This window comes from Ammospiza nelsoni, chromosome 8 (assembly GCF_027579445.1).
Source record: "Ammospiza nelsoni isolate bAmmNel1 chromosome 8, bAmmNel1.pri, whole genome shotgun sequence".
Lineage (NCBI taxonomy): Eukaryota > Metazoa > Chordata > Aves > Passeriformes > Passerellidae > Ammospiza > Ammospiza nelsoni.
This window is the reverse complement of record NC_080640.1, coordinates 9,379,000-9,391,889: the sequence shown is the minus strand read 5'-3', so window position 1 is coordinate 9,391,889 and position 12,890 is coordinate 9,379,000. Positions and strand designations below refer to the sequence as shown.

Here is a 12,890-nt window from a genome sequence, read left to right as displayed (position 1 = left end):
CCTGAAAAACCCCAAAACATACCAATAACAGCCTCTTTAATGAATACATGAAGTATTCCATTGCTGTAGAAGTTGAGCTCAAAGACAGCAGGTATTGTGATGCTGGGAGTGACGAAGAACTCATTGTTTCTGCTCGTGTTTGTGATATTTACACAGTTCCCCAACAAGTGGATGGCATGCATGACAACATCATCTGAGTTCCCTGAAAATCCCAAGTCAAAGTCACGGGCTAGGACCTCCTCCTTCATAGAGAAGAAGTCTTCAACCAGTCTGGAAAGATCAGTTCCCTACAAATAAACACAGAATCAGAGAGTTAAACAATATTTCTGCACAGGAATCTATCAGTAAACCACATAATCAGGTATATATCAAACACAATACACTAACTAATAATCCAAAGCACAACAGTCGTATCAGAAAAACTGATTTTCAGTGAGGTTTTGATGAAGTAGTTCGACATATTTTGAATTACATGCAATTATATTTTACAGCCATGGAACTATTTGGGAATACAAGGTTTTTCTTTGCTTCATGGTTTATTTCACAGCCTGCAGAGACCTGAATACCTCAAGATACCTCAAGACCATGTCAGAAGCACCATGATTCCATTACCTATGCTTTTAAGTGAATGATCAGTTAGCTGGGAATATTGCACTTAACAGAATGGAACAACTGATGTGGAACGTGAGGAAAAATCTTTCCTCGGGCACCTCCTTTTCTTGTTTTCTCCCAAGATGGAGTCAGATCACATTATAAAACGCTTATTCGATTCCACTATTTTAGGAAATTGGAAAGACTGGACTGATGAGAATGGTAACACTTCCTCCACAAGCAGGATTATACAAGTGACCAATATTTTTCCATTTGTTCTCAGTTTATGTACAATAAAAGCTTCAGATTTGAAGGACTTTTAGAAAAAATACGAAACAAACTTGTAGGATGAAAAAAAATTCAGCCAACTTTCATGCACAAGACTTCAGGTAAACATTAGTATCATTCTGCCATTGTGATATAGTATTTTAGTACTGAGGAACAGTAAAATCAATTTGGAAATTAATGGAACAGTTTCTAGAATATTCAGTAGTGAGTGTGTTTTGAGATCTAAAAAACAACCCTAATACAATAAATGAAAGCCATGTAATCTTTAAAAAATTGATAACATTTTGAATTACAAAAATCTATTTCCACATGAGCATTTATTATCATCCCATCAATAATGGCTTGTGTTCAAGCACCCACTGCTAACTAAAATATCAGCACTCAGACTACCTGAAATCCACTTTAATTTAAATGCATCTTTCCTTTTTAATCAGTATCATGTAATAGTAAAATCCATACTATTTTTTTCTAATAAGTGAACAAGGCCAAAGCCATGTTTGGCTATTTAAGCAACACAGAAGCCTTACCTGCCTGTGTCTGTACAGCAACAAACAGGCAACAATGTGGGTAGACATCACAGCACAGGACTTGTCAGCAGCTAGAGGTGAACAAGATAAACTTGCTGAGCATCTGAGACATTCCGAACACCATTACACAGTACCCACTATTTAAAAAATAGTCACATTGATGTAGGCACAGAACTGTACCCACTGAATAAAACACAAAGTGTATTATGTACGTCTAGAAACAACTTTAAAATAATCAAAGTAACTTGGACTAAGATGGCCAAATAAAGCTTAAATATTTACTAAGGTAAGTACTGCTTCCTGTGTACCTCTGGTACCACAAACCACAGACCTACTGGCTGAAGCATTCATCACATCATCTACAAAACCTGGCAACACTGGTCCATGCAGCTAGATGAGCTCATGTATGATCTTAAATAATGCCATTAAGATACTCCAATAGCTTTTTATAGGAAGAGACAAGCAATGAGTGCATCAATATGACAATCAAGCACTTCAAAGTACAGAAAGGTTAGTCTACTAGTCCAACAAACTGAATAAAAATCTTCTATTTGATCAGAAAAAGAGTTATTTATTAATAAAAATAAATAAATAAATAAATAAAATTTATTAAACTTTGAAGAGAATGGAGGGAGACAAAGGATGGACAACTGTCAAGATTATGTAAGTCATGAAATGATCACCTGGATGGAGACAATAAGGAAGTGTGACACTACAACACAAAATTCATGCTCTCAGCAAAACCAAACAAGCATCTGACAGCAACCTGCTCCAGTGGAAGGTGTCACTGCCCATGGCAGGGGGGGTTGAAATGAGATGATCTTTAAGGTTCCTTCCTATCCTCATCACCCTATGATTCTGTGATCCTCTTCAACACTTACTGAACAGAATGTGCTCAGCCAAGTTGGATATCAGCTCTCTTCTGAAGGGTTCACTGGTGATATCCCTGGAGTTGGGCAGCGAGGTTTCTGCCCCTTCATCCACAGTATCATTAGGTCTGGATACACAATAAAAATTAACATGATGACATTTGGATTCTGATCAAAATGAAAAACAATATAAACCGATTTTTTTAATGTACGCTTAACATTAACTACAGCACAAAATACCACTACAGTCTGGTGAGGGCAGAAAATGTTATCAGCAAAAAGCTGTACCAGCTTTTCCTGATTATTTCTTTGCACTGAACAACAATCCATGATAAGACTACCAGAAGAAAAGTTGCAAGTTGCAAGCTTTTTCTATGACTACTCATGACTTTGCTGTAACACCAATTGCTCTTTTTCCTTCAACAAATATGGAGAACAGTAGAAAAAACAAATTTGCCTGAAAGACAGAGCCCAGCTTCTCTACAAACTAGAAATGGTCCTTTGTATGGACTTACAACTCTTTAAAGGTACAGAACTGACTTTGCCCCCACCAGGACCACACAGGTTTGCATAACTCCTGAAAAAAACAGCTAAAATGTCTATCTAACAAATGCAGAACTAACCCCTGAGCAGTGCTGCAGTTCTGAGAGTTACCTCCTTGAAAACAAGGAGCACTCACTCATAGGTCCTATTTGCTTTGGAATTATTCCAAAACCTTGTGAAATGTTTGTGAGGTTAAAAAACAAATCCTTTACTTTTCCCTAAGCATGGCATTTTCCCCTCTAAATGATTCCATAAAATTTATAAACAAATCAACAGAGGTTACTAAAAAAAAAAATCAAAAAAAGGGAAAAAGTCTACCTGAATTTATTTGAACAGAGCTCATCAGGAAGAATGTAACTCTTATAATAAATTGCAGTCAGAATTGCCTAAGTTTTGCACTTTTCTATAAACAATTAGATTACCCATGGGGAGTTCAAGCACAGCTTGGAATGTAATGCAGAACACTAAAAAGATAAACAAACAAACAAATCCCAATCTGTCCTCCCTTTCAACAACACCCCAAACAAATCTCTACCTTGATGGAAGTATAGCCGGTAACAAAGCTTGTTCCAAAGAAAAAGGAGCAGGCACAGGTTTTTGGCTTTGGCTGTTTACATATTCCTGTTAAAAAAAGGCTCATTATTTTTTGTACTTTTTCCACCTTATTCATGCATTCAACTGATACCGCTATTACAGGAAAAAGGCAATTATTCAAAAATGCAACTGATTAAAAATAGCTCACACTAAGAAAGCAGTAATAAGGTCAGGGATATTAGAAGTTTTCAACAGCTTATTCACTTTTTACTTTATTTTATGCAAAAAGTAGACTTCCCACAGCAAGGAATCTGTACTTCATAAAAAAACTTGCAATGAAAACAACACATAACCTCTGTCAGCACCCTGCTGTTAACAACTCCTTTGAGATGAGTTCCACGATTAAATTAATGAGAACTGCCTCATTAACATGAATGAGAACAAAACCTAGCACCCATTTAGAACCAGCATGGAGACTGTAATTATTGCTTACTCCTGCCTTCCTCACACACCATGAGAGAGAACTTCTAAGGAGAAACACTGCTGTACAAAACTCCAGTTGCAAGACACAAACTAAAGCCCCCAGGAAGCAGGCAGGGTACTGCATGCTTGGAATTCCTGAATTCCAAATTTCTCAAAAGCCAAACGCCTCTCCTTATAGGTTAAAATTTACACTATTCTGTTTTCAGGACACTGTGTTCCCTCAGTTTCTGTAAAGAATGGGAAACTAAAGAGCCACTTAACCTGCTGGTCAGGAAAACAGTTCCCTCCCAGGAAGGCTGCTTAAAAGACTTCCACAGCCTCTTTCACACACTCTTCTGCTTCCAAGCCTGTGCTCATAGAACTGCAGATGCCCAAAATTAACCCCCAAAGCTCAAGTGCTTTAGAAAAACCTGCAGTGAGACAACTACAGTTACACTACTGCAAATGTGAGCTAAGGCACACTTTAAGGATTTATGTCATTTATCACCATTCTACAGCACAATAAGGAACACAGGTACAAATGAGACCTGACAGAGGCTGCTGGGAAGGTCCAGAGTGATTAGCATTTCACTAGATTAAGAGGGCAGATAACCCTCTTTTCCTTACACTGATCCAAGAAGAGTTGTTAACTCCCTACCAAGAATAGCCCAAGCCTTCTCCTTTGGAAGTGAATTAGTATCTTTCCCTACTACACTAATTATAATTCAGTGCAGCCAGCCACAATAATTTCATGCTGTGGTAACTGAACCCTCCAAAGCTCTCCAACCCTACTGCTTTTTCTGAGAGAAGTAGGGCAGAAAGAAGAACACCTAATTAATTTGAATAATGTCCTAGTAAGTTGCTGTTGCAGTGCTTAATCTTATTAAAGTCACACTAAAAATAAGGTATACTGTGGCAGAATACAGATTAGTGAAATAGAGATTAGTACCAGCAGATTCTGCAAAGAGATCTGAGAAAATTTAGAGTAAAGGCAGATACTGCCACAATACCCCATTACCTGAGAAACTACAGAACAGCTACAGTGAAGTGCTGTACATAACAGTTGTGAAGTAATAATGATTGATGACTTTCAAAGAATATACATATTTTCATGATATATTACCCATGACACTTTTATAGCTACTAATTTGCTTAGCAGTTTTAAAACTCCAGTGAGATAAATGCCCTTCCTCAACCATTGCAGATGTCATTAAATTACACTGGAAAACAGTATTCAGCTTCCTTCAACTCCAAATGTTGTTCAACTCCAGATGTGAAGAATTACTAGATAGTACAAGGAACATTTTACAGATCACTTGTTAAGCAAACAAATAACCCCACCAGTAAGAATACTTAGACTGTTTCAAAACTAATATATCAACACTGAGACTATTTCAGCTTAATACAGATGCATTAAGTCCAAACACTCATCAAAACTGGGATACTTTTGTCCTGCCAGAATGGACTGCAGCAGATAATGCTAGTGATGATAACTCACAATGAGGAAATCAAAATAAATGTGTCCCACTACTGAAATACCAAAAATGTCAAATATTCAAGAAGAACTTCAAGATATCAAACTTACTCTTAAGGAAAATGGTTGTGCAAAATCTACTCTGACACATCCATAGTTCTTCCGCAGCATTCTGAAGACTCCTCTAGCTATACTCCAAAGACTTTCATTCTTCTTAGGCTTGCCCTAGAAAACATAGGTGGTTGTTTTGCTTTTCTTCCACTTTGCAATTAAAAGGTCATGTTTAAAATTAAAATGCATGCAACAGCAGACAAAGCAAGCCCAAAGCTTTTGACACACCTTATAACTTCAAGTACATCTAGAGAACTATTTTTCTCTGCGGATATCCCCTTGAACATATTACTTGTCATGTCATGAATTTGCATTTAGAAGTGTATCACCTGTACCTCAGCACTCCCTGTCAGAGCCATTTTGTGATTCATGGCTGAACACAAACCCTGAGTCCATGAACAGAGGACTAGCACACTACACTTAAACTGTGTAACACGTTTTCCTGCACATAAGCAGAAAATCCCCTAGGCAAAGCAAGTTGTTTGATTGCTCTTACCAGCTGCTCACTGTTATAGTGACCCTCAATGATGCGATCATAGGAGATTCCCACAGGTATAATGAGGACATCAGGGGTAGCATTTGAGAAGAGAGCATCCACCACCACTGACAGCAGCCCCGCTCTAGCTCCAGATGTCTTTCCACTTCGAGACCGCGTCCCTTCCAAGAATATTTCTAGAAACTGCTGCTGTCTCAACAGTTCTTCTATGTGCTGAACACAAAAAGATTGGAAAAGAGAAAAAATAGGTATCATATCCAATATGATATTGGTATACATATATATAATAACATGTGGAAAAAAACCCCAGTAATTTATGCCTTACACAAGCCCAGACCTATGTGCAACTGAATTTGCATGAATATACAAGCAGTATAATGACATTTGTTCAAACAGCATTTCTAGCAATGGTTGATGCAGTTGATTCACATTCATCTTTCCTTCTGGTTCCCCAGCACATCCCATCTTCCAAGATGCAAATACAGCTACTACACTGAATGGCACAAAGGATTACATCAGCCCATCACAAACAGACTTCCATTGCGCTAAGTGAATCAGTGTAGAGATGCTTCACAACAAAAGACATCAGTGAAACAAGCATAAGTTAACTCAGCATTAATTCCACATTCTTTAATAAGGATTATGCAAGGTGGATATCTGCTCATCCTCAAAAGAGCTGAGCATGCAGTTTTCTTTATTCTATAAATTCAAACCTTCATACAAAAATGAATCCCCTTTTACAGCATAAAACTTAAGACAAATTTAAAGCAATAAATACATCTCCAGAGTGATGGAACCCACTTTTCCCACTTGCTACCCAAGTGAAATGCTACCTACAGAAAAAAAGACAAGAAATACACACCACATAGAGCAAAGCTCTGTACAGGAAATCCTTACGACCGTCAGGGTTCTGATCCAACTTCCGACGAATGAAAAATCCTCCCAGTTTGCGGATCAATGTGCTGCACACCAAAGAAGGATTACACTCATTGATTTCAGCTTGCAGGAAACTACTACATCTCCAACAAACAACTTCTTGCACACAACAGGGATTCAAATAACTAAAATTCTTAAAGACTGAAGTGTACTGCACTACTTGCACATGATGGGACTACACAAATATTTCTCTATTTTACTTATGAACTGGCTTCTTTGCACTGTCTTGCTTCACTGCCCTGACAGGTCACTGACCAGGAGATTCTTGCACACTGAGATGTTGGTGACCCATGTAAGAGTTCACCTGAGCTGGCCCCAGTCCACACTGTGCTGCACAGACTGCACAGCCTGCATGCCTGTGGTGTGACACACACTCCCCTCAGCTGCAGAATCAGCTCAGCCAGCTGATTTTAACAGAGCAATCTGCAGGCAGCTCCCACTTGGCACCAGCAATTACACCACGTGCATGGTCCTGCATTTATCTCACAGTGTAGCAAGAAGTCCCCATGAGGACATCCCTTCTGCTTGACAGAAGCAATGATGAATAGGGCTGTTTTCTTGAAAAAAAATCCTATACTGGCTCAAAAGACCAAAGAGGAGTAGTACACCTTTCTGCAGACAGGATGCTATGTGTGGATCATGGGCCTGCTGAATGCTGCAGAACTCAGGGTGCCCAGTGCCTAAAGTAATGTTAGATTATCTATGCTAACCTTTCTTTATTCTGTTGGCACTAAGAACTAGCATTTCAATTGCTCATTTATATGAATGCCTTTTTCACTGGGATTATTACAGACCAGCACCTACAGGGTCTAAAACACCCTTGAAGTCAAGGAATTACCTTTCTTTCCTCATAATTTCCTATAATATTCAGTCATTCTTTAGATACCAAATATGCCCAAATTCTGTCTCAGTGGCAAAATATTACCTAAAATACCTCAGGCTTTTGAGCCACCAGAAATATAATTTAAACACGGACTCAAGTGGAATAATTTTCCACAAAGTATTATTCAACTAGTACTGTTGCTGCTCGTTAGCCAGCTCACTAAACTGCATCAAGAGCTGTCCATTCACAACTCCTTCTCCCATATCATCTTTCCTTTGTCATCTAACCACTTTAAAACTCCAAAAAAGGAATATCCTTTCTCCTTACCCTAAGGCTGTAACAGAGCTTCTCAGAAGGATGTTGTGATGCTCCCTCTCTGAACATGTCATAGGAACCAAAGAAGTTCTACATGATGGCCCAATAAGTCAGATAATTTTACACTTAAGACATTTTGTGCAATAGATCAGATCCCACCACCTCAGTCTTATTTCAAACAAGGAGAGGTTATTACCTGAAGATGGGGATGTTGAGATTGTTTCCTGCAGCAATGTAGGGTGCTTTGATGTTATGGCAGAAAAGAATGAATGTAAGCAGCAGATAGTCAATGTGGGATTTGTGAACAGGCAAAAAGATGAGAGGCAAATTCATCTATGGTGGGGAGAGGAAACAGTAAACAAATCAGTTGGTAAGAAACATGGAATATTACTCCTTTTCTTAAATCCACTGTTGAGATTGCTAGCATCATCTTACCTAAACTGATGTTATTTTCCAGTTACCATAATAGAGTTTGCATACTTCTGGTTTTCCTTCAGCTGGGACAATGAGAACATTTTAGTCAACTTGTCTTTAGTATTAGTTTTCATGGACTGTAGTTTTCAACTGTATCCATTACATTAACAATGTAATCATTGTTAATATAATGGATACAAATACTCTCAGTTTCTTCAGACTCACAGTGCTGAGACACTAATCAAACAAAGTGATGTGGAAAATCCCCACTGACACCAAAGTACTGGTATTTCTATTAGATATTAGCAAAGATTTATGAATAGTGGGTTTCCCAAACACAATATTAAAAAAAAAAAAAAAAACAGAAAAGAACAGGAACTTTTTTATTTGTTTTATTTATCTAATCAATATTGCTAAGGTAAATCCTGCAAGACAAGTTAACTCATTTGAGTATAAAGAAAATGGTAGCATTCAGGAGGTTGGTTGACCAATTTCAATAAATACTGAGAAACTGGAAACAGATTGCTAGTAAGAAATGGGAAAAGATTTTTCTTAAAAGTTTTTATTCCAAATCAAGTAAAAGTAAAAAATTCTGACTAGATCCACTAATTTATTGCAGGCTGCCTCAGCTCAAAAAGCGGAAATGATGTTGGATGCAAGGTCATCTGAGCTAATCATTCAGCCTAATAGTTAAAATTTGATCCTGAATCAAAGGTAAACTCAGAGTTCACATAGTATTTTAGGTTACACAACTCTAGGAGCATATATTTAATCAAGAACACTATTTCACAGTGCTCTTATTGTACTTCAGATACAATACAGTTCTACCTGCAATTGCTTTTCATACTGACTTAGCAGAACTCTCACAAGAAGAGAAGTGCTGTAAATATTAGAAACTACTTCAAAAATCTACCTTACTGGATTTTCCCACCCTCCCTTACCTCTGTTGCTGCTTTGACCATTTCTATTTGACCTCTGTGGATCTGGATATTCCAGAAGAAGCTGTTAAACAACTTCAGTAACACCCAGCCAGTCAACCTAAGGGAAAACAAACACAACTCAAAAAACTTCATTTATTTCTGCCTCTGTTTTATATTGCTTCTGTATGACTAAAGGCAAAGCAGTTAATCTGATAACTTATATTCAAACAAAATTACTATAAAATCCAATTGCTAAACAAGGTTTTGCCTATGGTTAGTAGCCACATTTCAGCCTCCTGCAGTTATGACACAAATCTTGTATCAACCCCAGTGAAGGCTGTGAACTAGGAACATGACAGAGACAAAAATCATCCTTAGTAGTAAATGTAGACACCACAGCAGAAGATTTTATCTAATATAAGACTCTCCCTTGGATATTTATATCTACAAATTATAGCATTGAATAGGCTAATGGAAAAATTATCTTTTGGTCTGTTATGCTGCAGATAGCTGTTCTTGCCCATATGAGCCTGAAATAACAAATGATGCCAATACTGGTCCAAGCCCTAGCACCAAAACTAGGTTTGTGAGAAAAGGAAAAGTTTGTATTTAATCTTAGCATAAAATATATTCCTTCTAAAGGCAGAGGACTTCTGCTGCATCTGAAAATGAAGAACAACTACTATTTTGGCTGGTATTACGCAGAAAGAGCTTGTCCATTCTTCCACTCACTGGTAATATTGATGAGACATTTTTCTTACCTGATTAAAGCAGGTGACACATTTGCTACCATCTCCTGGAGAATTTTCCTAGCTTTTTTCTTCACTTTGTTGACAGCTTTAGGATCTGCCTGAACAAAAGTGCCTGGAGTACTTGGCTCAGAAGCTTCATCTACAATGGCCTTCTGGACTCTGACATTAAAAAGTAAAGATTATAAGACAGTCCCACAACAGAAGAGTCCAAAACACAGACAACGACAGCTAGGAATGAGCTACATATTATTACAGGAATAACTTGCAAACATAAAAAGCATCCACACTAAACTATTGTGTACTCCAAATGCATTAAACTTGATTCAGTTTTATAAGCTCTAATTTAAGAGGCAGGTGATGACTGAATGGGCTCAAAGGTGACTACATGAAACACTACATACACAATTCACAGGTACTAATATTAAAACATTAAGTGACTGATAATTTTCTGACATGCTTAATAAAGATAAAATTCAGGGGGAACAGGTGCAGTCTCGTTTTTGTTAATGCCTTCTTTTTCCTGCCACAGCAATTTCACATACCTCATTAGACAGATTTATGCAGTTGCTATTTTGAACTTCTATTTTTGCCCTTGAATTCTCAGTTTTACCAAGTCTAACAAAATTTTATAAGGGCTATTTTCCCCCTTTAAAATATACCCAAGAGACACTAAGTGGCTTTAACACACCCTGACTGTAGCACAACACAGTCTGCTTTACTTTTCAAAAGCAACACTATCATCTTCAGATGTGACTCAAGCTTTAAAAATTCAGGAGAATTAGGAATGCTAATGTAGGCAGTGTGTGCCCTCTGACAAAAGTGGCCTGAAGGGGCAAGCAGGTGGTTGAATTTCTTTGTGTCCAAAGAAAACTGACACCTGAACAGCTGATCAGGGGCTCAAGATGCCATTTAAAGTGAGGCATATGAAACAGAAAACAAGCTCCACAAAACTAAGACTGGGTACTCCATTTTACAGCCTTTTTCCATTTTTTGCTGCACTCTCCAGGTGTACACTCAGCAAACTCCAAAATGCTGCTTTCCTATTATCTGAAATACTGACAATTTCTGATGACTGCAATATGACTTCAGTGGTAATGACTTGCATGAATTAGATAAACAGAAGTTTGAAGAGCTCTCTTGTATCAATTTATTTTTCTGTGTACTGTCTGCTGCTCCCCCACCACACACCATTCATTTAGAGATTGTAAACCTTAAACTCCCCTCTTTTACTATTCCAACATAAATTGAAAGCTGTGCTAAAGATACTCCATCTACTAGTATTTTAATTAGTCTGATTTTAAAAATTTTCAGTTTCTAAATTAAGGCATATTTTAATGTAGTAGAAATTTTTAAAATAATTAATTTTGTGTTATCTTACCTGCTGCTATTCAGCACATTTTCTGTCAGATTCTTGGCAAACATACCCTTATGAACATCCCTCTCTTGCACAAAAAGCACGTAGCAAAAGCGTCTCGCAAGCCACCCTCTGTACCTACAAAAATATGAATGGTATTTCAGTGTGATCCTCAAAATATTTTGCTTCCAAAAACAACAGCATTAAAAACAACTAAAAATACAATTAAGAAGCAAAAGTATGTAAAATTTTATAAATGGCTGTCTAAAAGCTTCCGCATCATCCAGTAAATTGCCAATATCTTCATGTTATAGACAAAACAACTGATGAATAGCACAAAACATCAGAGCCAACATCTGCACCCCTTCAATTCAGGGTGACACTGGCCTTGAAACACCCACAGAATCACAGGAGTACAGTGATCAAACCAACATATACATTTTGTCTGTCCCCTGGAACCAACTCGCCAGCTCAGAGAGGCCAAAAGAAGCGATAGTGTGAATTTCCAATTTTTTGCCCCTTTCCACCAAGGAAAGTAAATGCCCAGCTAAGAGGTTTGTCAACTTCTTCAAGGAACACCAAGTCCTCTTGGGAAAGCTGCTCACGTCAGCACAGGGTAAACTCTCACAAACACTTTTGAAAATATGTTTGCATTAGCCATCAAAACTAAATCCACTTTTTTAGTTAGCTTTTCTTCCTTTACAGTGTCTCCAAACACCCAGTCCTATGTGTCTTCTCCATTCCTTCTCCTAGTAAAGTTTTAGCAAGTGTATAACCACAAAATTATTAGTTAATCTCACTACAAATTCAAGGATTTAAGGTAACTTATGGAGACAGTCCCATTTTTTTAATTAACCCTGTCCTCTACTCTCTCAATCATACAAGCAGAAATCACCTGAGAAAATGTTATTTGGAATTCAAACATCACAGAAGATGCCTGTGACACAGGAATGGCTTACACCCTTTCCCCACAGGGGATATTCATCACTATTTCTCTCCTCACCTCCCTCATTTACCAGGCCAGCAGTGGACAAGCCACCACTTACACAAACCCAACACCTGGGACCCCCAAACAGCAGAGCTGATGTGATGGGGCAGAATTAACAGCTGGATGAAAAATTAAATTCTGGCAATTTCCAAGTCCAGAGCAGTATGCATTATGCAAAACTCCTGTCCTGAGGTCTGCTGGTGCAATGCCTGGCTGCTGCTCCAGGGAGTGTCCCAGGCTGAACCGTGGGTGACAAAGCTCATGGTGGTTTCCATGCTGGAGCCCCGCCAATGTCTCACCCGCTGTCATCACTCGAGTTACTGATCTTGGCTGTTAAACCTCCCTGCCACACTTCAGTAAATTTATACATGTGTTCAAAACAGCAAGGAAAGATGAGACAGAACTTTTACACTGCAAAAGGCCAAAGCCCTAGAGTGAACTGTAATTAAGATGGGTGCTCATGCATGAGCCATGGGCACAGAGTGGCATGGAA

The 12,890-nt window shown here is 38.1% G+C and overlaps 1 protein-coding gene across 2 annotated transcripts in view; it reads right to left on the bottom strand.

The window, feature by feature from the left end:
• The window catches only part of GPAM (glycerol-3-phosphate acyltransferase, mitochondrial), a 42,489-nt gene that overhangs the window by 8,506 nt on the left and 21,093 nt on the right, over positions 1-12,890 (bottom strand). For both annotated transcript variants that reach the window (XM_059476577.1, XM_059476576.1), the window contains exons 6-16: positions 11,434-11,547; positions 10,065-10,214; positions 9,325-9,421; positions 8,166-8,302; positions 6,758-6,857; positions 5,896-6,108; positions 5,400-5,513; positions 3,354-3,439; positions 2,288-2,403; positions 1,407-1,477; positions 23-287 (exon numbers count right to left, since the gene is read on the bottom strand). In XM_059476577.1, the coding sequence (XP_059332560.1) occupies positions 23-287; positions 1,407-1,477; positions 2,288-2,403; positions 3,354-3,439; positions 5,400-5,513; positions 5,896-6,108; positions 6,758-6,857; positions 8,166-8,302; positions 9,325-9,421; positions 10,065-10,214; positions 11,434-11,547 (1,463 nt within the window). The remainder of the gene's footprint in view (positions 1-22; positions 288-1,406; positions 1,478-2,287; positions 2,404-3,353; positions 3,440-5,399; positions 5,514-5,895; positions 6,109-6,757; positions 6,858-8,165; positions 8,303-9,324; positions 9,422-10,064; positions 10,215-11,433; positions 11,548-12,890) is intronic.